The sequence below is a fragment of the Trichoderma citrinoviride genome, assembly GCF_003025115.1.
Source record: "Trichoderma citrinoviride strain TUCIM 6016 unplaced genomic scaffold BBK36scaffold_18, whole genome shotgun sequence".
NCBI lineage: Eukaryota > Fungi > Ascomycota > Sordariomycetes > Hypocreales > Hypocreaceae > Trichoderma > Trichoderma citrinoviride.
In genome coordinates, this window is record NW_020194726.1 from 183,483 (window position 1) to 207,877 (window position 24,395).

A 24,395-nucleotide genomic window follows, 5' to 3' on the forward strand; every position below is an offset into this window, starting at 1 on the left:
CTAGCTGTTGCTATTAGTGTTGAGATCGACGTCGTTGTTGTCAATGGCTTATGTATGTCTGTAACTTGTCGCGCCGGGTAGTGTAATCTGATTCAAGTGCTCTGCCTTGTATGACTCTCGGAATCGCCTCCCTGCATGCTTGGTCATCGTGGGATCTCCGATTGTCATGTTTACGGTATCTCCCGTGTCTCTGCAAAAGATCCCATCCGAAACATCTCAACTTCACGACCCCGCGTGTTGCGGCCGACGAGGCAGAGACATCCAGCATCATCCATGACGGTAGGAAGGATTCGGTTGGTTGTGGTACGAGGTTCGGCCACGATCCAACCGACTTCTGGCTTCCTCTTTGCCTCGTTGACGGCGCTTAGGCAGAAGCCACTGACACAGTACGAAGGATCGCTTGCAGCTGCGGTTTTACACCAGCTGCATAATGCCCGATTCGCCACATCCGGCCTCCCAACTCTGTCAGCACGAGAGAGATCAGAGGCAAGCGAGTGAGTGAGTGTGTTAGAAAGACAAATTCTATCACATATTATCGGCAAGCTCGGCTGATTGTTTCCATATCTGCATGTGCTCATTGGGAAGCCGGTATGAGCTGCCGGTGTCCTTGTGTGCCACCGAGTTGAGTATAAGCCAAGTTGCCCAGTGAGACATCCATGGAGAATTCCCGGCATAGACGGTCCACGGCAAATATCAGTGGAGGGGAAGCAGCCAATCTCTGGGGTATTCGCCATCGGCTTGCTGACAGGATCCTCGAGTACGAGTAAGAGAGGGTGAGACGAATGCATGTAGCTAGTAGGAAGCCGAGGTGTATGTAGCACACGGCAGACCCGCACAGCTAGGCCTGGAACCGCATATCCGTCGCTACAATGTATAAACGCACGAGGGCTCATGTGCTAAATGCTCCATCACAAGGCTTGGGATAACAAGCCCGTAAAGAGTGCGAACGATAGAGCAAAGAACCTTCCTCTTTGGGGCTCTAGCTTACAGGTAATTGATCCTCCTCATGGGTCGATCTCGTACATGATTAGTGGCTTCGCCATGGTGGTTACCACACCTGCGTAAGGGCCTTTCTCTCGGTTACTATTCGCAACTATGTCTAGGCCTGTATTATGTAGCCTTACCGACCAGTGGCTTACACGATACGTCCCGAAGGATGGGGATATCTTTAGCCTGGCCAAGATCTGCAACACCCGGAAACAAACCTGGCAACGGCGAATTAGCCCTCAAAAGGCCCGGGTACAAGAATAGTCGCTAACGGTGGCTTGATATTGACGCCCTTCTCGCAGCTTCGACGTTCAGATCTTGAGTATGAGGATGGACGAGTCACAAACATCAAAAGAAAGACGGAAACTGCAGAATCGGAATGCACAAAGACGCTGTCGTAAGTGCCCTGATACTCTTCATGTTCCCTCTGCCTCCATACATTTGCATAGCCATGCTCACGAAACTATCAGGCAACAGAAAGAAGGGCAGCAATGGAACCATCTTTACACAACTTCACATGGATGAACACGTCGACAACACAACCGGCATCTCCATAATACCAGCGTCTGGCTTGGGTCTCACAGATGCAAAGCACAACCCATCGCAGCCAGACACGCACATCTTTCCCCACGGCGTTGAATTTGGCCCCATGTCCTTTGGCGATGCGGCTGAGGACTCCATCTTCGACATCACCGACGGCTTCCTCATGAAGTCCTGGCCGACGCCCCCCTCTATCCTTTCTCCTCTGGAAGAAGAGCTCCTCTCAGATGAAGGGAAAGACGAATACTACTCCCCCAACCCTTCAGTCGACCGCACCGCCCGCCGCGTCTCGACCTCCATAACGTTCCCAAGTAACCCTCTTCATATCCCCAGTGCTACCGAAAATCTGGGACTGCCAATCAGTGTACTACCCAGCAGTGCATCGTCCCACAGCGGCAGGTCGATCAATACAGACAACCTCTTCAACAGAGAGACAAGCTCCGATGCTGCACCACTGGACGTTGTGTCTACACGTGCGCTCACCAACAATAATGCTACTGCCCATAATGGCAGCTACACACATTCGGTACACAGTGTAAGCCAACCAACCCATCCATTCACACAGGCCGTTGGTTCTCAAATGACTGCCCTACTTACACATAGCCTAATAATAGACTACGAATGCACCACAATCACCAACAGGCTTGGACCTGATGAGCACCAACGGCAGAGGCCACAAAGGCGCCACGTGCTGCGTGACGCACAAGGCGGAGATGATGATATCGGAGGTGCAGACTCTATATAAGTTCGGGGCGCGCTTCGGCTTCGTGACGGAGGACAGCGACATTCAGGACTGCCTGAGCTTTCTCAGGACAAGGTTACGCGAGATATCGCAGTGCCCTAGCAGACCTGTGCTATGCTCGAGTTCAAGTGACGACGATGGAGGGGACGTCGACATGGGCTTGAAGGCGGGTGCTGAGGCGAAGCTGTCCAGCATTGTACACTAGAGATGGACAAGCTGGAGGAATACACCAAATCAAAAGGAAAGTGAACAAATGCAACAAAATTACATCATAATCGTGTCCTTATTTCCCTTCCATCTTGGGAATAGGTACTATATCAACAGGCGGGGCTACCGAGGTACATGCAATATACAGGTGCTTGGTGATTATGAGTAGCCTATCGAGGATGGTTTCAGTACGCCAGAAGCTCGTATTGCTTTAGGACAACATTGACTGAGTCATGCATAACGATAAGCGACAGCAAGGATTTATTTCTACGGATACTGGATCTCTTTGTAAGCCCACTTCTAGCCGTAGAGCCAAGTCTATGAGTTTAGGCAAAACCTACTGCAGCCCATTCAAGGAAGTCTAGGGTGTTCCACAGCCAACAACATTCTGGAGGGCTCACACCTGTCAATCACATAGATCACAACGTACGAAAGATTGAGTAAGTAAAGACCGTCTGCTATTCCAAAACTCTACTCTATTGAGGAGCTAAGGGAAGTAGCTATTCCACCCGCAAATTCATTGATTCATCAAAGGTCATTGCACCATGTCCCACCGCCGCCAAAGATTTCATCCAAGCCTTCCTATTCCGTGTGTCCAAGCCTGCTGGGGTAAGCAATGAACGAGTTTGACAATTGTTCATGCTGAGCCGGCTTCCATTTTCAAGTTCGTTGTGCCATGTAATTGAATTTTGTTCCTGCAGAGGCTCTGTGAGCAATGAGCTGGAGGAAAGCAGGGCTTCTCGTAAGGCACTTACAATTTATGACATGGAGGAGTCGCCGTGGAGGGCGTTGGCCTCAGCACGACGAGCCATAGCGGTATCTCCGTGAAGAGCATTGGCCTCGGCACGGCGTGACATGGCAGTGTCACCGTGAAGCTCAGTCTCGACACTGCGTGCCATAGCAGTGTCACCATGAAGAGCATTAGCCTCAGCACGGCGAGCCATGGCAGTGTCGCCATGGAGAGCGTTGGCCTCGGCACGACGAGACATGGCAGTGTCGCCGTGCAGGTCGGTCTCAACACTGCGAGCCATGGCGGTATCGCCATGAAGGGCGTTGGCTTCCGCTCGGCGGGCCATGGCGGTATCTCCATGGAGAGCATTGGCCTCAGCCCGACGAGACATGGCAGTGTCGCCGTGCAGGTCGGTCTCAACACTGCGAGCCATAGCAGTGTCACCATGAAGAGCATTAGCCTCCGCTCGGCGGGCCATGGCGGTATCTCCATGGAGAGCATTGGCCTCAGCCCGACGAGACATGGCAGTGTCGCCGTGCAGGTCGGTCTCAACACTGCGAGCCATAGCAGTGTCACCATGAAGGGCGTTGGCTTCAGCACGACGAGCCATAGCGGTATCGCCATGCAGAGCGTTAGCCTCAGCTCTTCGAGCCATAGCCGTATCACCGTGGAGAGCGTTGGCTTCAGCACGACGAGACATGGCAGTGTCACCGTGAAGGGCATTGGCCTCAGCTCGTCGAGCCATAGCAGTGTCTCCATGCAGGGCATTAGCCTCAGCACGACGAGACATGGCGGTATCACCGTGGAGAGCATTAGCCTCAGCACGGCGAGCCATAGCCGTGTCCCCATGAAGAGGCCCGTTCTTGACTAATCCATCTATTAGCAAACCAAAACTCCAGCCATAAAGCGATCGAGATCGTAGATGTAGTCATACCCGGAACAGGGGAAGCAACAGCTCCCAGCATGAAGATGGGCAAGATAGCTTGAGACAACTTCATTTTGAAAAATCTTTGTTCGTTTGAAATTTGCGTCGGAAGAGACAAGTGGTGCTGGCCTGCCAGGGAGGGAACTGGTGATTTGAGTGATGAATCGAATGATGTTGTTGTGAGAATGGTCTGTTTTACCTGAAGCAACAATCCGCATAAATAGTACATCAAGCAATATGGACTTTGTCGATGTTGTCTGGCTATCAGTGTCTTGTCACCAGCCGACACACATTCAGTCACCAATACGCCATTCAGTCATCCTTTGCGTTGTCACCACACGCAGTCACCATACACAGAAGCATTGAAGCATCCTCAGTCATCATCACAGACAGTCAACTTACTCCGAGACTCTTGACACTGAAACCACACAGAAATGAAACTGGTGACTATCTCCAGTCACTCTACGCACGTCACTATCCGCAGGTGAGCAGTTACCCTATTCGGCCACCCATTCGGCCATCCATCCTTCTCCTCGGGAACCATCCATCATCCATCGGCAGTGTAGATCGCAAAAAAAGCTTTGGGCAACGGTGTCACCGTGCATCAACCCGTCCCATCTCCACCTCGGAGAAACTGCCGGTCAGCCTGCATGGGTGGGTGATGGAGGGGGAGGGGGAACAAGGGGGGACAAGGGGAGCATCGCTTCTGGGGCCGCCCCGAAAATCTGATCTGCCGATATGCCGCGGTCAGTATGGCCTTATCTGGCCAAGGCCGATTGACTGATTGATTGATGGACTAATTCGCAACCCATGCATGAAACACGCGAGGTACTTTCGTACACACTTCCAAAGTACCGAATGCTTCTATCACGGGTGTCATCCTTGCGCGCGGTCAGCTTGCATGGAACCGTGGTGCATGTCAGATCTAAGCACTCGTTCGGTGGAATCTCAAAGAACTGAGCTAGATGGCGAACTCTTGTGAGGAAATCACGATTGCCGCGGAATCGGGGAGGCGGTAGTTTTGCTGATCCCGGTTCGATAAGTGTACGTCGTTGATTAGCCTCTCTTCGATTAATAGCCTTTACATGCCAAACTGCCTTTACTTTACAAGCCAAAACGCTTGACCTGACATGCCAAACTTGTTGTCCGGTCTATCATTGTTGTTTTTCAAGTCAGAGTCTGAGTATCACACAATGGCGTCCAAAGAGCCTCTTCCAGAAACCCCCGAGCGGTCATCAACGTCGACCCTGGGCGACTACGAACTGGACACCCAGTATCTGATGAGCAACGAGAAGGCGCGCAAGAGAAACTCATCTCAGCAGAAGCGCAACTGGGTCTTCCTGGCCGTCAACTCCTTCATCCTGCTGCTCAACATTGGGGCGCTCCTCATGATGGGCGTGACCAAAACCGTCACCGTGACTCACCGAGAAAATGAATTTCCCGACTTACCGCATCAGGGTAATCGCAACTTGCACTGTTTCTCCTCGAGCCACAGAAATGCTGACTTTATTTGATTAACAGAATGGATAGACGGTGTGATAGATTGGGAACTGCAGGTGTACGATGACCAGTTTACGAACCACGGCCAGTTCCGTGGCGTGCCTCGTCCAGAGCTGGACGATGCTTGGTCCGAGATTCTGCAGAGTCTGTCTTTCCACCTCGTTACAGCTTCGTTTTCCCCGCGAACAATGTCCTAACAAGTCGAGCAGATTTCACTCTGCGTATTCCCAAGCCTGGCTGGAGAAACGCAAGCACGCCCACCAGCATTCTCACCGAGTGGGGCGATGAGGAGGGAGGCATCATGGGAACCTTTTCCTTCTTGCACAACATTCACTGTCTGGTGGGTTACATAGCTTCGCATTGGGATTCCAAGGAGCCCAAAAGACTAACCTCGGTAACAGAGAACCATTCGACAATACATGCTGCCGGATGCGTACCCCAAGATTGCGGAAAAGTACAAGCCGGGACCCAACTCTCCTATTCCTACACACATTGGTGAGTTTTCAAATCCACAGGATCCGCGTCACGCAACCAGATGCTCATCACAGACTTTTTAGATCACTGCATTGACATTCTCCGTCAATCCGAGCTCTGCCACGCCGACATGGCCCTCATGACCTTTGAGTGGCGCGAGGGCGAGCACGACCCCGTCAACATCCACCACACTCCTCACGTCTGCGCCAACCCGAACAAAATCACAAAGTTCCTGGAGCAGCACACCGTTTTTCCTTTTGGCCTTCTTCGCAACCCTTTCAATGGTACGTGAATCTGTTTGCTTTGGTGATGAATATCGCTGACCATCTTGACAGGAGAGGTACCGACTTGGGAGACGAACCCTGTCTAAATAAGGGAAGTTGAGAGATTTAGCATTGACGGTTCACCTGGAAAGAAATCGAGTGGTACAATCAGTCAACAGTTTGTCATCAAGATGTATAAATAGACATGAAAAAAAATATTAAAATTTAGCCTTGCCTTCTTGAACATGCAGTTGTGACAGATGCAATGTGAGGTCTATCTGGCATAGTCTTTTGATACCACCAATTTGAAATCAACATCCGCAACAACTCCCATCTAGATCATCCAACCCAGCTCTGGCTAACGCCCTCACATAACGGGAATTCCCTCATACTCTCCATAGCCAAGGGCGAGGTTCATGTTTTCTGTGCCAAGTCCGTTAGCAAATGCAGCGAGCTTTGTCAAGAGACAGATTACTTACGCAGACACTGGGTTGCAGCACCCTTGGCGAGGTTGTCAATGGTAACAACTCTGGATGGAAGTTAGTATAGTCGGACTCTTCAGAGGTGATCATGTGATGATGACTTACACGACCACGCGCTTTCCGGTGCTGTCGACGGCGAAGCCTCCAATCTCCACCCCGTGGCGTCCCATAATCGCACTCACCAACGGTGGCTCACCCACCACCTTGATGAGCTTCTCTCCCGCGTAGCGGTCCTGGTAGATCTGGCGGATATCTCGTGCAGTCACCTCCTTGCGAAGGGGGATGCTGATAGTCAACGTGATGCCCCTGAACCATCTGTTCGATCCGTTAGTTGTCATCCACGCTTTTCTATCCTGCTGAGAGCCTTGACTTACCCAGCCACATGGGGCACAAAGGCAACCTCATGGTTCAGCTGATGAGAGATTTCGCGTTCGTGAATGTGCGACACCAAGGAGTAAGGGATAATGGCATTCTTAAGCACTTCCACATTGTTCCTCGGGTTCGGCTTGGATCCAGCTCCAGAGTAACCTGAGACGCCGAAGATCGTGGGCATCCCCTCGATCAAGTCGAGGGCTCCGCTGAGACCAATCTGGGCACCAGTCGCGTAGCATCCGGGGTTAGAGATACGTCGGGCCTGCGCAATCTTGGAACGCTTCACCAGTTCGGGGAGACCATACGTCCCTGTTATTAGATCAGTAACGCAGTTCATCTCGCCACGACGCGACGCTTGGTTAGTGGCTCACAGGTGTTGTCGAAGCGAAAGTCAGCGGAGAGGTCAACAATCACGCTGTTGCTCTTGTTTTGATCCAGTGCCTCGACGTAAGGCTGGCAGACGCCGTTGGGAAGAGCCATGATCCAGCAGTCCACCTCGCCGTCCTTGTCCAGCCGGGCAACATCCTCGGGTGACAAGGTCTCGTAGATGACCTTTTTCTTGGTATATCCCGTGAGTTCCTGGCCAGCAAGCTCTCGAGACGATACATGTCGAAGGTCCATGTAAGGGTGCTCGTTGAGGAGTTCAACGAGAGCTGAACCGGTGTACCCTCGGGCTCCTATCAGGCCAATTCGCGACGGGGTTTCGTTGGTCGCATTCTTCTTGCCGAGAGGAGGGTTGGGGTTCGTCGTGACGGCGTAGGCTCGTCGCTGCTGGGCCATACCAGCAATGGCGAAGCCGTTCTGTCGGCCGGCGACGCATCGGGTCGGGCCAGTCGCAGGCAGAATTGCGGCGGACCGTCGGACGGCTCGACGAGCGCCGGCGCGCAGGGCCACGGCGGTGCCAGAGAGCATGGTGACGGATGCTTCTGAGGCCAATTGACGGGACGGGACGGTGGTTGAGGCAGGGTTTGACTCCGTTCGTGAGGTTAGAATCCGGACCGGGGTGACTCTTGTTGAGGCGCGATCCGTGAGGTGGGAAAGGCCTCGGCGATTTTTTTTTCCCTGCGGCGGCCGAAATCGCTCGCCCGATCGGCTCGGTTTTTGTTTAAAGCGGCGGCGGAATCGCGGGGTATTTTGCCTTGTTTGCAAATGGAAAGTGGGCTCAACCGTTATAGCAGCGAGTGCACTAAACCGAGCATGACCAGGTCTATTTGGTAAATGGACTAGCTTTGAACCACCGGTATGAGTGTCACTAGAAGTACTGTAAATTACTGGATTTGGGTTGCTAAAATAAGTACGAAATATGCTTCTTTTCATCAGTTCTAGGGGTTCGTCTCTGTCTACAAGATCCGAGGCGAGCAGTTCGCAAGGAATCCCCGAGACCCCAGAATGAACATATCCAGAGAACCCCATTCATGAGCACGATGAGGCAGCCTTATGGAGTTCCTACCACTGGCCTATCATAGGAGCGTTTGTGTGCTAATCAGTTCCTCATTCTTGGGTCCTTTCGATGACTGGTTGGTGGGGGTTGGGGATCCGGTCTCGCTTTTGAGCAAGTCGCTGCAGCGTCACAACGCCAAGAAGAGGTAATTACAGAGCTATACCTGGTTAACGTCTTACAATGAGGATTCTATCTATACCTTATGTTACAATAATTGATGAAGGAAAATACAAATTATAGGTTTGGACAAAGTTCCGATAGTATTATTGCAAAGATGTACAAGGTAGGTAATTGTTAAGCTGAGAAATAAAGGGCATTGGATGCTCTTATACGCCCACCAATCTAATCAATCTACTTATCCTCCACCAAACACGACACAATCCCCACGTCAAACGTCGACCCAATCTGCGCCCCCAGCGAAGGCTCATTGCTCTCCACCGCCTTGAGAATCGCCTTCGTGCAATGCAGCGTATGCGCCAGCGTGTTGTGCGCCACGGCCGCAATGTCGCCCGTCACCAGTCGATGCATCCGCCGCGCCAGAAACGCGCAGTGTGCCAGATGGTTCTCCGTCGTGGTGTAGATGTGGGCTCCCACGAGGTCCGACAGGGCTTCTTCCGAGGCCACCTGCTTCTGGCCCTGTTCGTCGTGGTAAAAGGCCCAGGCGCCGAGCTGGCGGGAAGGGTCGAGGACCCATTCGCGGTACTCGGCGTCGGTGATGGGGTCTGCGCAGTATTTGGGCATCCAGTTGTTGGTGAGGAGGTCGAAGACGCAGCCCATGACTCGGGCCTCTGTTGACGAGTTGCCGCAGTGCAGCTCAGACCCTGACGGCGGCTTTGGTGTCATGGTTGGAACGGAACTTGGAACTGATGCTGGAGCTTGATCGTGACCGTGATCATGATTATGAGCTGGAGCCATAGGCGGAGCCGGAGCCGGAGCTGGAGCTGGAGCTGGAGATGAGGCTGGAGTTGAGGCCATCATCGCGCGAAGAAGGATATTCTGCCGAGCCACGACGTATCCGAAAGCTGCACAGCTCGCCGCGGCGACAATGGCCAACAAAATGTACGCGCCCGTCACAGCCCAGCTCCCATATCGCCTCTTGGGCGGCTCGCCATCTTCAGCGGGCAATTGCGGTGGGAAACTGTCGGAATCGCTCTGGTTGAGTCGCGAGTATAGCTTTGGGAACTTCATCCTGAGTGAGCGACTGGATGGCCCGTATGAGGAACGTCTTCAGAGTGAGAGTCAATGCCCTAAGGATGACACCCAGAAGAAGAAGCACCTCTCGTGGGTAATGGATTCACTCACACTCTAAGCGCACAGCAAATGTCAACCGGCATATGAAATCACCATATTTCCATGCTTTGGAACTGTTTGGAAGCATGCATCATCATCCAGAGTATGGGGAAGGTCAGCGACACCGAGACGGGCCGGTCAAGGTGTGTTTCAGTCAGCATGGTCAGCATGCATATAGATCCCGCCTCCAGGGGTCTGGCGCGCAGTGACATCCCGCACATGTAAAGTGACAAGTGACGAAAACGACAAACTTGACGTTCAGAGTGTCAGCAAGATTCGGGTCATCGAAGATCATGGTTTCATTTACGGCAAATAGGCACGAGATCATGATCGAAGCTGCAAAGATGTGAGTGCCGGTCCGTTCATAGAATAACATCGTCCCTAAATAGTGGGATTATATTCCTGGTTTTGGGCTGCGTTGCGCCATTTGGTTGTTCCCACCCTTGCGATCTGGTCTGCTTACATCAACCGCAGCATGGTGTATTGATCAACCAAGTTGTTTAGTTGTTACTTTTGGCCAAGTGAAAAAAACATACGACTTGTTCTTATCAGATCATCAGTTTGAGCTTCCATAGCAAACATGAAGGTCTTGCCGAGAAAGGAGCAAAACTCCCTGGGCCAGGGCTCGCACATCCTCCCAACCCAGCTCGAGGATGTCCTCCCCGTGAGCCTGTCCATCACGGCCACGGACGAGGAGCGAGCCAGCCTGCTCGAGTCCATCCTCTCCCCGCCCACCATCCCCGGCGTTGCCCTCCAGACGAACGAGTTCAGAGGGGGCCCGGACGCCGTGTCCAAAGAGCAGTTCCGAAAGGGGCTGCTGGCCGAGCTTCGCAAGGGCTGGACCGACGTGGCTACCGAAGCTCGCTTCATCAGGCTCGTCGAGCTCCTGCAGCGCGATGGCTGCGCCGTCTTTGCTGGGCTGATTGACGTCCCGGCGTTCCTCCAGCTCATTGAGCAGTTCACCAAGACCATGAGCGACTCAGGGACTCATGCCTTCTTACACTCCTTTGCCAACCTAATCGACCACCCCGACATCCTCCTCAACGAAGAATTCAACGACGCCATCATCCACCCCCTCGTGATTGCCCTCTTGTCGTACGTCATGGGTGGCCCCATCAGAATAACCGATGCCCGCGGCAAAGACACGCAGCCCATCTCCGTCAATGCGCAGGACAACATGCTGCACATCGACAACACTCCCTTTCGAGAGGAGTACAAGATCCTTCTGGGTTGGGAAAAGGGCCAGGTCAAGGGTCCCACCGGCCAGAACTTTACATTCCTTCCCGGAACGCACAAGGGAAACCGCCTCATCAACGTGGATGAGCGATCCCAGCCCTGGTCGACGGAGAACAGCAGCCTGTTCATCACCGACGACAGCCTTGAGAGCGTCCTCGAGTTCCAGAAGAACATCACGGGCAACGCGCCCAAGATTGTAGAGCTAGAGTATCCAGAGCAGCCCGTCACTGTGGTCTTCAACGCAGGCTCTCTGGTCCACCACCGTTATCGCAACAACAATGGCAGCACCCGCAGCTGCGTCATCACTGCCTTCCATCTTGCGTCCGATCACCCAGGCGCTCTCCTCGCCTCGAAGGCGAATGAACAGCCAGAGACCATTGCGGACGCCCTTCTGGGCTTCCAGGACGGGAACCAGGTAGAGATCTTTTACTCTTTGGTCCGTGGCAAAGCTTCAGCCATCGAAGCCAAGATTGTCGACATTCTCGACGAGAGCCACCAGTCCACTCTCGTCGACACCGCCAACCTGACGCTGTCCGGCGAGCGCCTCACTCGCTGGCGAGAAATCACCCTCCACGCCCCGTCCGCAACGGAGCTCAAGTTCGAGGGCAGCAACTACCTCTCCTTCGCAGGCGACGCCATCCCCCGCGATCTCCTCGTCGAGAAGCTCGCCGCCGCCATGGCCTACGACAAGCACGGCCTACTAGACCTCATCATCTACCAGGACGGCCACGAGGAGATCCGCAAGCCCGCGCGCAAGAGCGTGTGGACCATGTCCAAGGACAAGATCGCCGCCATCCTCTCCGCGTGGCTGCCCGCCGTCGAGGGTTACCGCTTTTCCGTCGCCGACGTGCAGAGCCCCGCGGTGCTCCAGCGCAAGGCCTACAAGGTCGCCCAGCTCATGCGGGAGAGCTTTCCGAACATTGACTTTGAGCGCAAGACGGACCTGGGGATGAGCAAGGAGGAGCAGCAGCTGTTTTCGGCGCAGCAGCTGATTCATGACTTGGGCGAGTCGATTTCGCGGTGCGAGAAGATTGAGACGTACATTACTACGAACCTGTTCCTTTTCTTCATCATCGATCAGATTATCCCTTCGTTTGACTGGGTGTTACGGCAGAGGGTCATTGCGACGTGTGCCATTTTCTTGAGGGCGTATATCGCTTGCGTATTGGTGGTGGAGAAGAACCACGGGATTTGAGAAGTGGGAAAATGGGTAACTATGAGGCACGTTATGAGTAAATGAAAAGAGGAAACAATGGTTGATTAGCTAGTTTGTAAGTCGTGCTTTGCAACTATGAAGAAAAAAAAGAAATAAGAAAAAAAAAATCATGTATTATTATTATACTACAATGAGCATTGCATACCTACCGAATGAGTCTCTGCTCTGCATCGTGACAAAGCGAGATGAAGGCAGTTCCAGTTCGATAGGCGGCTATCGAATTCTCTTGCACATACAAAACATTGTAGAGAAGAGTGAATCAGCATCACATTTCTGAGAGATGTAAGTTTGCTGATAATAGTCTCGGGAGCTTGCTCGCTAGGGAAGAGACGAAGATACAGCCGGCGAGAGGTGCCAACTTCAAGTAGGTGACTACCCTGGATTTCTTTTCTTCGTGTTTTTTTCAAGGTCCAGTTTCCTTTTTGTCCTAGGTGGCGGAGGCTGATAATAGAACGATTCAAGGGCGAGTTCAACGGACTAAATGATTAACAGCTCAGCAAGCTGAGGCACCGAGGATATTATCGTCTTACACTCTGGAAGTTGGAGACTTGTGACGACAATCCTTACTTGACGCAACACGTTTCCTCAACGGGATATCGCACACCTTTATCAGAGCCCAGGAAGGTTATAAAGTGTACTCTCTACTTCTTATTATCAGGGTTCAAGGTTATGATGCATCTTCTTTATCCGTCGTTACAGCAATCGTCTGTCTCGTCGTAGCGCTCAGACTACTTATGCCCTCCACCAGCCAATAGACACGATGCTACAAGTTGGCCTCTTCCGCCGCCGCCTTCTCCAGCGCCCGGTTTCCTTCTTCATCCGCAAGCTGGAACGCAATTGAGGCGCCAACACGGACTCCTATTACCGTCTGTCAGAACCACAACTCTTTCGGCGTAATGGACTCTGGGTCATGACTCACCGTTGCTGCTCGCCATGAGGGCTTGCTTGATCGACTCCTGCGTATCTCCCGCGCCAAAGCACCCATGCACGCTCGTCTGCAACATCATAGGGTCAACCTCAACGTCGCCATTCGGCTTCGTCTTCAGCTTTAGCTGATCAATCAAGTCTTGTCCCCGATTTCGAAATGGAGGCCGATGAAACAGCATTCCCAGCGTCACGGGATTCCCGCTCTCAAACTCAATCGAGATGCCCTTTTCGGGACCCTCGCCGTTGTTGACGAGACGCAGGACGGGACGCTCATCGAGCTTGATGCCGGCGGCCATGACCTTTTTCAGGGCATTCTGCGTGGGTTCATCCGTAGGCACCGGTCCGTTGCTGTATATCGTAAAATCCTTGTTGAATGCCAGGGTCATCAAGGCGAAGTGGCCGTACGATGGGTTCGGAAAGGAGAGCATGCCGACGGGATAGTCTTTTTGCTCGAAGCCATCGCAAAAGGGACATTGGTAACTGCGGCAAGAGTCAGTACCGATGTCGTCGAAGGGATGAGAAAGAACTTGCATGTGCTGAGGCCAGTTTTCCTTGTATCCCTCAATATCAGTAGGCAAAACATCCTCCACCCCCGTCGCGAGAACCAGCTTGCGCCCCAAATACGTATTGTTCAAGCTATCGACCGCCTGGAAGCCCTTGTACCCGGGAACAATCTCCGTGTTGGACACGGCCACAATCTTGGCCGGCACAAACGTCACATGGTCCGAGTACTTGTCCTCGATCTGCTGCCGCGCAATGGACCGGAACTTTTCGGGCGGGATGCCGTCGCGCGAGAGGAACGTGTGCATCTCCTTGGCGCCCTGGTTGCGGAACTCGCCCGTGTCGAAGATGATGGAGGACCGGCAGACGCGCGCCAGAGTCAGCGCCGAGGAGAGACCGGCCGGGCCGCTGCCGATGACGAGGGCGTCGTAGACGGTGGAAGCTGTGCGGGAGGCCATTGTGCCTTGCGGTAGAAATGCAGTGTTTAGGGGATACTGTTGGGAGCTGTGGCAGGGAAGGACGAGGCTGAGAAGCAGGACGAGGGAAGTACGCCAGAGCATGGCCTGAGGACGGAATATGAGGAGGAGAAATCCAGGGCTCGTGGGAAATGGCGAGAATCTCTGGATTGGAGGAGGAGGAGAGGACAAGGTTGACGGTGACGGAATTGTGCAACGACAGCCAAACGGAAGCGACGTCGGTTTCCGGCCTTGATGGACAGCTTTTTGATCTATATAGATAAGATGGCGGGGGCGCGCAAAAGTCTCCGGAAACTCTGCGAGAAGATGGCGGAGGCCAATGGCGAGGCAAACGTTGATTAAGTCATGTATAATTAAGTGCTTCGAAAATTATGCTGGTGTGTTGGATGAAATGATTATATCATCGGCACATGTCAGTTGTTTCGCCTTCATGAGGACTGCTTGCATCATGAGTTGCTGGGCGCATCAGCGACTCGGAGACTTGCACGATGGTTGTGGAGGTGAGTCGATACATGGAGTATCTGCAGAGGATCTGGTACGAGCGTTGGGCAAGCAGTCAAGATAAGATTGACGCATAATGCGAGAGTATGAGAGTATGAGAGAGTTGGTAGTTATGAGTTGTAGTTGGATCGCAGTCGGCGCTTGGTGTTGAAACAGAAGACTTTGAAGCGTCATGGAAGAGCTCTATCCGTTGAGATATATAGAACCGTCCAAACACGCATTCAATATAAGTAATATGTCGGTGTCCGTGAAGGAAACCGGCGACCGTCTTCAGATGCAGAAATCGAGCTGTGTAGGATTTGGTCAAAGTCATATCAAGACGAGGACAGCCTCCAGATATGAGCAGTTCAACTTCTGCTCCAGATAGTGAGTAGACCCAGAAGGGATAACGGCCCAAATGGCACTACTTGCACAGATAATACTCATATCCCCTTTGGTTAGTTACTCATTGGAACAATTTCACTCGAGCAACTTGCTGAGATCATCTCATAGATACTATGGCTCGCATACAAGCTATGGACTCGCGACCCTCGCATGAAGCACCTCCCCCCAGGCCCCAAAGGCCTCCCCATCATCGGCAACATGCTCGACATGGCCGACACCGACGCGATGATGACCCTAGCCAAGGACTGGGCCGACCAGTACGGCGACGTCTTCTACACCAAAGTCGGCCTGCAGCACTTCATCTGGCTCTCCTCCCCCGCCGCCGTCAAAGACCTCATGGACAAGCGCGGCTCCATCTACTCCTCCCGCGCAGCCAGCCCCATGATCAACAAGGTCTCCAACGAGGAACGCCTCAACTTCCTGCCCTACGGCGAGAAGTGGCGCACCCTGCGCAACATCCTCCACTCGGCCCTCAACCTCGAGACGTCCTCCTCGTACAAGCCCGTCCAGGACTTTGAATCCAAACAAGCCCTCTGGGAGATCCTGCACGCGAAAGACGACATGGAGTTCAACGACATCAACCGCAGGTACTCGACCAGCACCATCATGACCATCACGTACGGCCAGCGCGTTCCGCATCTCAGCGACCCCCTATACCAGGACATTCTCAAAATCGTCCGCCACTTCTCCCTCGCCACGGCCCCTGGGGGCTGGATGATTGACACGCTGCCCATGCTGGCGGACATTGTGCCCGAATGGCTCTTGCAGAACTGGAAGACGGTGGCCAGGCAATGGTACGAGGAGGACTCGCGGATTTACCTGCGCATGTACCACAAGCTCATGGACGACATCAGAAACGGCACCGCGCCGGACTGTTTCCTAAAGGACATGGCAAGAGAAAAGATCCCAAAGAGCCTCATCTCAGATGTCACTGCGGCGTTTGCCGCGGGAGCGTTGATCGAAGCCGGGAGTGATGCAACCACGACAGCCCTGAACAACGTCATATTGGCCTGTCTTTTATATCCCGAAGTCGTTGCCGGCGCTCATGAAGAGCTCGACAGAGTCGTAGGAAGCGACCGCATGCCCGACTTCAGCGACGAGCCGAATCTGCCATACATCCGCGGCGTCGCCAAAGAAACACTCCGATGGCGCGCCTCCACCAAGATTGGAACATGCCATTCCACCACCCAAGACGACTGGTACAAGGGCTTCTTCATCCCCAAGGGCGCCGTCATCGTGCTCAACTGGTGGTAAGCATCCAACATCATCCCCTCCCAGCTAACCTGTATAACCAGTAAAAGAAGGACCGCTTACCAGCTCTTACACAGGGCCATCCACATGGACGAATCCCGCTGGAGAGACCCCCAGCGCTTCGACCCAACCCGCTACGTCGCCGACCCCCTCACCGAAGCCGAATCCATGGCCCAGGCCGACGCCAACCTCCGCGACCACTTCACCTTTGGCGCCGGCCGTCGCAACTGTCCCGGCGTCCACATCGCGCACAACTCCCTCTTCATCAACATTGCCCGGCTCTTCTGGGCCTTTGACATATCCAAGTCCGTCGACGCGGACGGGAATGAGATTGAACCGTCGACGGAGGCGCAGCCAGGGTTCTTGCTGACGCCGGTCAAGTTCCCCTGCAGGCTGGAAGCGAGGAGTGAGAGGCACGCGGCTATCATTGAGCGGACGTGGGAGGAGGCGCAGAGGGAGTAATTTGTATGGCTGAGCTGAGAAATATACAAAGCAAGTGACGAATGACGTGGGGGTGTGTTTATGGGTGATGGGTGACGATGTACGTGTCCAGGTGACGGAGCTGAAAATGTCAAGATCCAATGAGAGTTGTCTGGCTGGTGATGAGGCTGCAAGGGGGGTATCGTGCTTCCTTTTCTCAGCTTTTGGGGGCCGATATCAACTCAGCTGTAAATGTGCCCAACCTGTAGATGAATGCAAACAATGGACGACAAATTGATCGGAAACCGGCAGTTTCATCAGACCCGGGACAAATATAAATACAAACATCTTGAACCCCCCGTCACATACCTAGTCATGCTGCTAAACGTCATTGTCTAGACTACCCTCCTCATCCTCGACTATAGCTAGCTATACATACGAATCAATACAATGTCTGCCCTAGAAAGCTTCCTCGCCCAATTCACCCTCGTCCTGCAAGACGCCACCGCACAACTCCAAGGCCCCCTCAACGATGAACGCATTACAACCCTCAACCCCTCCGAGACGCTCCCCGAGAACAACAAGAAGCTATGGGATCTCCTCGCCCAAACCGTCAACATGGCCGACCAAATCGTCCACCTCCTCCAACCACCAGCCATCCGCCTCGCAGAAACATACCTAGGTAAACACCCATTCAAACCCTTCTACTTCCCATCATAACTAACAAAACCCCATGCTAACCAAAACAAAAAAGCCTACCTCGACACCAAAGCCCTCGTCGCAGCCGTAACGCACAACATCCCCGACCTCCTCACTCAATCCCCTCCCCTCCCAACCCCCCTCCTCGCCCAAAAAGCAAACCTCCAACCCCTCCGCCTCAAGCAAATCATGCGCGCCCTCCACCACAACAACGCCATCTTCGCCTACGACCCAAGCACAGACACGTACTCCCACAACGAAGCCTCCCTCCTCCTCCAAAAGGACCACTGGACCCAATGGCACCGCTGGGTCACCCTCTACGGCGACGAGTTCTACGACGCCGCGCGCTCCATCCCCGACGCCATCCGGGCAGACGAATCCCGCAGCGCCGCCCAGATCGCATACGGCACCGACAAGCCCATATTCACCTACTTTGCCGAAAGGGGCCTCCAGGAGAAATTCCACAAAGCCCTCGGCGCAGGCGCAGTCGCACAGGCTCCCGGGATGCTGGCGGACTACAACTGGAAGGAACTCGGCGATGCCGTCGTCTGCGACATTGGGGCCGGCGGAGGAGACTTTATCGCCGCTCTCTTGCGCAAGAACCCCCCCATGAGAGGCGCCGTCCTCGAGATTCAGCCCGTAGTAGACATGCTCAAACAGAAACTCGAGCAACCAGACGGCGTCTTCAACGATGTAGCAGATCGCATGACAAATCTCCACGCAGGCGACTTCCTCACCACCATCCCCCCTTACGAAGTCTACACCATGAAGTGGTGCCTCCACAACTGGACAGACGCCGACGTCCTCAAGATCCTCGCCAACGTCCGCCGCGCCATCAAAATCAGCCCCCGCGCGCGGATGGTCGTCATCGAGTCCGTCCTCAAGGAAGGCCGCAGCTCGCGCGTCTGGAGATATGGCGATCTGACCATGATGTCCACGGCCAATGGTATGGAGCGTACGGAGGCGGAATGGAGGAAGCTCGCGGGACAGGCGGGCTGGGTCGTCAAGGACATTGTGCCTTTGCGACATGCTTGGGCTTCGGCCATCGACTTGAGGCCCTTCTTTACCGTGTCGATGTAATCGTTACGATGGATGTATCTGCCTCCTATCTATTCTATAGTCACCTCTACATCATTTAACTCCATATGTCACAAATGCTCATGGTGGGAACCTCACTAAAAAAAAGATTGCCAGTGATGATGAACATGCCGTGCGAAATGTAGTCCTGGGAGGATTTCTTATGTTCCGAGACAAGGGAAGTAAGTCGACAAAGTACTGTTTCGACAATGGGACAGATTTAACGATATACATCGAAATAGAGCCTCCATCCGCTGCGACTATGGATTATCCCTTTTGCTTATACCGCAAAGACTTATACTCTTAAGGCCTCTTCCCCTAGCATCTATTATTACGAGGCATGGTATGGCAACAAATACAGACAAAAACCACCAAATTCCCTCTCAAGGCTGCACTTATCGCAGCAAATTACCTGAAATTTTCAAATGAAATCCCACCCCTAGACCGCGTCTGCGCGAGACGACTGGTACATCTTGAAGTAGTGTCCTTGTCGGGCCATGAGCTCGCTGTGTGTGCCCTGCTCGACAATTTGGCCCGCAGCCATGACTATGATGACATCGGCAGTCTTGATTGTGTTCAATCGCTGTAAAGCAAATCTTAAGTCAGCATGAGTGTTTCCCCTCTGGAAGTTCAGACTTACGTGAGTGACGATGATCATTGTGCGACCACCTTGGATACTCTGAAGGGTTTCCTGAACCAGCTGTGGTCTGTCAGTCGTCATTCATTTCTCATGCTTGCAACGATCACCTTACCTGCTCTGACTCAGCATCAAGTGCACTTGTAGGCTCGTCCAGTAGCAAAAGCTCTGGATTTCGAATGAGCGCTCGCGCAATCGCAATGCGCTGCTTCTGACCTCCAGAAAGAGCAACCCCCTTCGATCCGCAATCACTGTTGTAGCCGTCTGGAAGTGAAGCGATCAGTTCGGTCAGGATTGCAGCCTCGCATGCACTGACGATGTCTTCTTCCTTCACACTGTCCTCATCAACTCCGAGAATGATATTGTCGCGGACCGAGCCTGTTGATTCTCGAGTTAGCAAAGCATTCTACACTGCATCAACATGGAATACCAACCTCGATACAATGTGGGCTCTTGGGGCACAATCGCCAATTTCTTTCGGTAGACTTCTGCTTCTTCTGACAAGATCGGCTTGCCAAAGACATCCAGAGCACCTGATCGAGCATCGTAGAAACGCTCCAACAAGGCCAACAGTGTCGACTTTCCGGATCCAGAGCTTCCGACAACTGCAACCGTCTGGCCCTTCAAGATCTGGAACGAAACGTTTTTCAAGACAGTGACGTTAGGGCGAGCCGGATAGGCAAATGAGACGTTTCTGAAATCAACAACGACATTTGCATCCTTCTCGCTGCTAACGTCGAGAGACGGCGCCGCCTCTTCAGGCGTACGCACGTGTTGTCGAATGCCGAGAATATTGTTGGCGGCTATTCTGGCCTTGCCAATGTCTGTGCATCTTGTTAGCAACGAAGCTTACACACAATGCCGGAGCTGGGACTTACTTGACGAGAATCCGAAGAGAGCGCCTGCAGCTTGTCCACCGACAATGACAGCAATAAAGACGGTAAAGAACTTTTCCGTCGACGTTTCGCCGTTTCCCAGAAGCTTACCGCCATACCAAAAGCCCAATGCGGCAGCAAGCAGCTCTGCGCTCTCCGAAAAAGCAAAGAACAGCGTGATGATGGCCGTCTTGCGCGACAGCCTCTTCATTGTCACAGCCAGTTGTTGCTGGTACGAATTCTGCAAATTGTCTTCCATAGTGAATGCCTTGACCGTTCGAATAGACGAAAGTGCATCCGTCGCGAAACGTGCGCTGTCTTCAAAGACCTTGGCAGTCGCTTCTGCAAGAGACGAGTCTAGTGTCATGCGAATGAAGCCGGCGGCAAAAACAACGGGCATGGCACCAAAAATTGCGACAAGGGCAAGCTTCCAAGAAAAAGCCAGCGCAATAATGCTACCGCTGATGATACTGACAAAGATAGAGATGAGGAGACCCAGATTGACGGAGATGAGCTCGTGAAGATTCGCCGGGTCAGTCGACAGTCTCGAAACGAGGGCTCCAGACGACACACGGTCAAAGAACTCCATACGCTGACTGAGAATGACGCGGAAGTAGTCCAGACGGTAGAACCTAGTAAGGCGAATTCCCAGCAAGGTCATAAAGAAGCCGAGTACAGCGTAGGCGATAAGAGCACCAAGGCCAACAACGAAGAACATCAGAGACCAAAAGTTGGCATCCGATGATATCTCTGCTGCTGTACCTTGGAAGCTTTGCATGACTCGACCAAGCAGGATGGCCTGAACTGGGAATATCTGTGCCGTGACGATAGCCGCGAGGATGCCGGTCAACAGGATGGGCAAGTAACGCTTCTGCTCTTTAGCGATGGTGTACAAATTATGCCAGAGCGAGCGCTTGGGAATGTCGGGAATCTCCGCCAGCTCGTTGGGGGAAGAGTCCGGCACAGTAGACGCGCCTTTGGCCAAAGGCTTGAGCTCGGCTACGGAACTCTCGATGGGTGTAAATTCGGTGGCGTCGGGTTCGTCCTGCACTTGGGCATCATGCAATCTTCTGTACACCTTGCTGGCAGCCATGAGCTCTGCGTGTGTACCCTGCTCAACGACCTGGCCCTTGTCAATGACAACAATCCTGTCAGCCTTCATGGCGGACGATATCTTGTGCGAAATGAAAATGGTGGTCCTGTCGCCAGATGCTGTCATGAGCGTCTCGATAACCTTGGAATTCTCATTGTCGAGGGCGCTCGTCGCTTCGTCCATGAGGAGGATGGGGCGCCGTCCGATCAAGGCACGCGCAATCGCAATGCGTTGCTTCTGTCCGCCCGATATGAGTCCACCATGGTCGCCAACATCGGTGTCAAATGCCTGGTTCAAGTTAGTAACGTTAATCAGCAGCTTTCCACAACGTCATGAATCGGAGCTCACCTTTGGCAAATTCTGGATGAAATCGAGAGCCCGGGCTTCCTGGCAAGCCTCTTCCACCAATCGCATCTTCTCCTGCCGAGACGCATGCTCCTTCTCTGTGCCGATGAGCCCGTATGCGATGTTGTCAAAGATGGACGCGTTAAAAAGCTGCGGCTGTTGTTCGACGAGAGCAATCTGCTGCCTCAACCACTTCGGATCGATTCCAGTAATATCGTAGTCATCCAGCAGGATCACTCCCGACGTGGGATGATACCATCTTTCCAGAAGAGACACGAGGGTACTCTTTCCCGCTCCCGATGGACCAACCACAGCAGTCGAGGTACCGCTGACAAACTCGATATTGACATTGGAAAGGGCTTTGACATCCGGCCTCGATGGGTAGGAAAACGAAACATCGCGCATCACCAGATGACCGTTGCGTGTGCCCAGACTCGAAACGACGAAGTCGTCTGTCGCATCCTTTGTGTCGGTCTCGTCAAGAATTTTGAAGACATCCCCCGAAGCAGCGACAGCCTTGATAAAGGAGGGCATGTTGGGACCTAGAGCCATGATGGCTCCCAAGCCGATCAACATGGCGAAAAAGACACTATTTGAAGATTAGTAAACCACAAATCGGCTGCGAGCGAGGAGGACTAACGAGAGAATCCTTCCAGGGTCCGAGATCAGCCCACGCCTGTACAGATATGCTCCGAGATAGAAGCCAATAGCCCAACCGGTGAACATGAAGAAGTACTGGCAAGCAAACATCAAGCCAACAAATGGGCCTCTCTTCTTGCCGTCTGCCTCGGCCTGTTGCAGGATCGCGTCGTATTTTGCCAGAAACTTGGGCGCAGCTCCAAAGGCCACCACCGTCTTGACGCTTCCAAGCGCGTCTTCAGCAATGGCACTGCAATCGGTATACTTTTTGAGGAGTCCCGCTTCGATTTTCTGGTCGCTTCCCACGATGAATCCAATCAAACCAAGAGTGATAAGCACAAGGCCCAGCATCACCAGTGTGAGGTGCCATGACTGTGAAAATGCTACCGCAAAGGAAGCAAGGAGCATTGAAAAGGCTTGTATCATGATTCCAATTCGGTCCGACAGCGCCGACTGAATGGAGTTGCAATGGACTGTGATGGTGTTGGACAGAGCTCCAGGCGTATGAGCATCGTGGGCGGTGATGGTGCGATTAAGGACGCGATTCAGGCACTGGTTTGCAGAATTAGAGACAAAACGTCGCTGAGTAGTTGGCATTGTGAATATACCTTGAGTCGCAAAGCCTGAACCATGCGGTTGGCCGAATAGCCAAAGCCAAAACTCCAAATGTACACAAGCTAAAACGAAAGATTAGAGTCGGGTAATTCCACGATATAACGGAAACACATACCACAAACTTAGCAATGAAGAGATACACAAAGTAGAGACTGCAAATGATTAGCGAGTGACCTCGTCAGTAATGGGAGTGGCACCTACGCGTTTTTCTGGACCGATTTCATGAAGTCGTGGGTGGACTGCTTGTTATCGGCGCTTCCGTAGTTCGTAAAGTTGGCAGTCAGGCGGCCGAGAACGAGTGCCATCAGGGGCATTGCTAATCATCGTCAGCATGGAGCAGGATGAGCCTCGTAGCTCTAGATCGACGAACCTGCACCACTGCAAGCGGCAGCAAAAGCGCATACTATCTGGATAGCTTTGTCTGAGGGCTTTCCAAAGGAAAATACCCGCTGGTTGCCCTGTTAGCAGCTACCGATACTCTCGAGAGTGTCTCCCATACCATCAACGTTCCGAAGTTTTGCTTCTGCGTCTCATCGTCGGCCTTGGCCTTTGCCTCGACATTGTTATAGGCGCCAGGAGGAGCTTCGAAGCCTCCAGCGGCCTCCGCTTCCTCCTTCATCGCAGAGGATCGAGGACGAGGCAGCGATCGGGTCCTCTGCCGGAATCGAGGGTAAACGAGTGACTTTCTTGCTTGGCTCGCAGGGGAATGTGTAGAGATTGCAATATTCTGGAGAAGAGAAAAGAAGGTGAAAAGTCGAAGATGAAGTTGGCAGCTGCAAATGGATGTTTCCGCTCGGGGGGACTTTAGAAGGTGAAGGAGGTGAGTGGGGCGCAAGTTGAGCACTTGGGCCCGGATACTTTGCTATCAGTACCGTTGCTGCGGTTGCCTGCAGTTCCTATGCGGAGAGTCAACCAGCAGTACTTTGTGGCCAGGTATCGTGTGGTTATTGTCACTTGTAGGGTCTGTGACATGCGTTTGCCGGCCGGCAGAGTGCAACCGGCTGTCACTTGGCTGGCAGCAGATACAATCAAGGGAAGTGATTGGTCTCACACGAGATAATGATTACAAATAAAGAGAAAAGGAATAGAAAGATTTGATGTCGTTAGTGTTGCGCGTCCTGTGAGTGTTTGGTGCTACTTGCTGCAGCGTTGGGCATTGGTGATGATACGATTAGGTGCAACAAGAGGCAAGGCCTTAATCTTACTTCGGGAAAGGATTATGAGGTGTATACGTGTGCCACTTACTCAGCCTATCAGAGGGAGACGGATCAAGCGCGTGTTTGTGTTTGGGTGCTACTGGACAATGCAGTGACACGGCCGTGGAGGCATTCATATCCAATGCCGTGGATGTTATTGATACACAGTCTTGGGGGGTAGAATAGGGGTGAATGCCATCTACAGTGAGAGGACGTTTGGTTATGGTTATTGCCAGACTGCTGCTACATACAGTGACACTCTACAGTGTATGCCAATCACCATTCGAAACGAAGAGAAAAAATCAGCAATCACATCTCATCTAGACTTGCAATTCTGTCAAGGTCAGGATCTCG

The 24,395-nt window shown here is 53.0% G+C and overlaps 10 protein-coding genes across 10 annotated transcripts; 5 read left to right on the top strand and 5 right to left on the bottom strand.

Annotated features, from left to right (window-relative positions):
* Positions 1–1,041: 1,041 nt before the first annotated feature.
* Positions 1,042–2,474, top strand: BBK36DRAFT_148876 (hypothetical protein; the record flags this gene model as incomplete). The annotated part of the gene is made up of 5 exons (XM_024897563.1): positions 1,042–1,061; positions 1,119–1,239; positions 1,290–1,384; positions 1,465–2,062; positions 2,142–2,474. 5 exons carry the CDS (start codon positions 1,042–1,044, stop codon positions 2,472–2,474), a joined length of 1,167 nt encoding a protein of 388 aa, XP_024745513.1.
* Positions 2,475–3,234: 760 nt separating this feature from the next.
* Positions 3,235–4,204, bottom strand: BBK36DRAFT_23759 (hypothetical protein; the record flags this gene model as incomplete). The annotated part of the gene is made up of 2 exons (XM_024897968.1): positions 3,235–4,073; positions 4,141–4,204. 2 exons carry the CDS (start codon positions 4,202–4,204, stop codon positions 3,235–3,237), a joined length of 903 nt encoding a protein of 300 aa, XP_024745514.1.
* Positions 4,205–5,324: 1,120 nt separating this feature from the next.
* Positions 5,325–6,475, top strand: BBK36DRAFT_1172751 (hypothetical protein; the record flags this gene model as incomplete). The annotated part of the gene is made up of 6 exons (XM_024895775.1): positions 5,325–5,589; positions 5,653–5,775; positions 5,841–5,971; positions 6,033–6,126; positions 6,180–6,389; positions 6,441–6,475. 6 exons carry the CDS (start codon positions 5,325–5,327, stop codon positions 6,473–6,475), a joined length of 858 nt encoding a protein of 285 aa, XP_024745515.1.
* A 215-nt stretch (positions 6,476–6,690) lies between these two features.
* Positions 6,691–8,147, bottom strand: BBK36DRAFT_1136611 (acetylglutamate kinase). The gene is made up of 4 exons (XM_024893039.1): positions 7,594–8,147; positions 7,225–7,531; positions 6,952–7,165; positions 6,691–6,791 (listed from the first exon to the last, which is right to left on the bottom strand). Exons 1-3 carry the CDS (start codon positions 8,132–8,134, stop codon positions 6,952–6,954), a joined length of 1,062 nt encoding a protein of 353 aa, XP_024745516.1. The 5' UTR covers positions 8,135–8,147; the 3' UTR covers positions 6,691–6,791.
* Positions 8,148–9,014: 867 nt separating this feature from the next.
* On the bottom strand, positions 9,015–9,851 carry BBK36DRAFT_1144990 (hypothetical protein; the record flags this gene model as incomplete). Its single annotated transcript, XM_024893718.1, has 1 exon — positions 9,015–9,851. One exon carries the CDS (start codon positions 9,849–9,851, stop codon positions 9,015–9,017), a length of 837 nt encoding a protein of 278 aa, XP_024745517.1.
* Positions 9,852–10,410: 559 nt separating this feature from the next.
* Positions 10,411–12,493, top strand: BBK36DRAFT_1136612 (hypothetical protein). Its single transcript, XM_024893040.1, has 3 exons — positions 10,411–10,447; positions 10,520–12,385; positions 12,437–12,493. The coding sequence occupies exon 2, from the start codon at positions 10,534–10,536 to the stop codon at positions 12,382–12,384; it is 1,851 nt and encodes a 616-aa protein (XP_024745518.1). The 5' UTR covers positions 10,411–10,447; positions 10,520–10,533; the 3' UTR covers position 12,385; positions 12,437–12,493.
* A 675-nt stretch (positions 12,494–13,168) lies between these two features.
* On the bottom strand, positions 13,169–14,291 carry BBK36DRAFT_1163241 (FAD/NAD(P)-binding domain-containing protein; the record flags this gene model as incomplete). The annotated part of the gene is made up of 2 exons (XM_024894513.1): positions 13,169–13,263; positions 13,325–14,291. 2 exons carry the CDS (start codon positions 14,289–14,291, stop codon positions 13,169–13,171), a joined length of 1,062 nt encoding a protein of 353 aa, XP_024745519.1.
* An 857-nt stretch (positions 14,292–15,148) lies between these two features.
* Positions 15,149–16,907, top strand: BBK36DRAFT_1172756 (cytochrome P450; the record flags this gene model as incomplete). Its single annotated transcript, XM_024895776.1, has 3 exons — positions 15,149–15,176; positions 15,364–16,444; positions 16,523–16,907. 3 exons carry the CDS (start codon positions 15,149–15,151, stop codon positions 16,905–16,907), a joined length of 1,494 nt encoding a protein of 497 aa, XP_024745520.1.
* Positions 16,908–17,315: 408 nt separating this feature from the next.
* BBK36DRAFT_1129740 (S-adenosyl-L-methionine-dependent methyltransferase) lies at positions 17,316–18,644 on the top strand (the record flags this gene model as incomplete). The annotated part of the gene is made up of 2 exons (XM_024891768.1): positions 17,316–17,547; positions 17,620–18,644. The coding sequence occupies 2 exons, from the start codon at positions 17,316–17,318 to the stop codon at positions 18,642–18,644; spliced, it is 1,257 nt and encodes a 418-aa protein (XP_024745521.1).
* A 436-nt stretch (positions 18,645–19,080) lies between these two features.
* BBK36DRAFT_1172758 (P-loop containing nucleoside triphosphate hydrolase protein) lies at positions 19,081–23,159 on the bottom strand (the record flags this gene model as incomplete). Its single annotated transcript, XM_024895777.1, has 10 exons — positions 19,081–19,224; positions 19,282–19,341; positions 19,394–19,656; positions 19,713–20,102; positions 20,157–21,534; positions 21,595–22,180; positions 22,232–22,782; positions 22,839–22,907; positions 22,961–22,997; positions 23,047–23,159. The coding sequence occupies 10 exons, from the start codon at positions 23,157–23,159 to the stop codon at positions 19,081–19,083; spliced, it is 3,591 nt and encodes a 1,196-aa protein (XP_024745522.1).
* Between the last annotated feature and the right edge of the window lie 1,236 nt (positions 23,160–24,395).

Excerpts from the sequence above, each read along its gene's own strand:
- BBK36DRAFT_1136611 (XM_024893039.1), bottom strand. The coding sequence starts at position 8,134 with ATGCTCTCTGGCACCGCCGTGGCCCTGCGCGCCGGCGCTCGTCGAGCC. Across the intron at positions 7,532-7,593 it reads CTTTCGCTTCGACAACACCT|GGACGTATGGTCTCCCCGAA; the intron begins GTGAGCCACTAA and ends ATCTAATAACAG. Across the intron at positions 7,166-7,224 it reads TTTGTGCCCCATGTGGCTGG|ATGGTTCAGGGGCATCACGT; the intron begins GTAAGTCAAGGC and ends CGGATCGAACAG.
- BBK36DRAFT_1136612 (XM_024893040.1), top strand. The coding sequence starts at position 10,534 with ATGAAGGTCTTGCCGAGAAAGGAGCAAAACTCCCTGGGCCAGGGCTCG.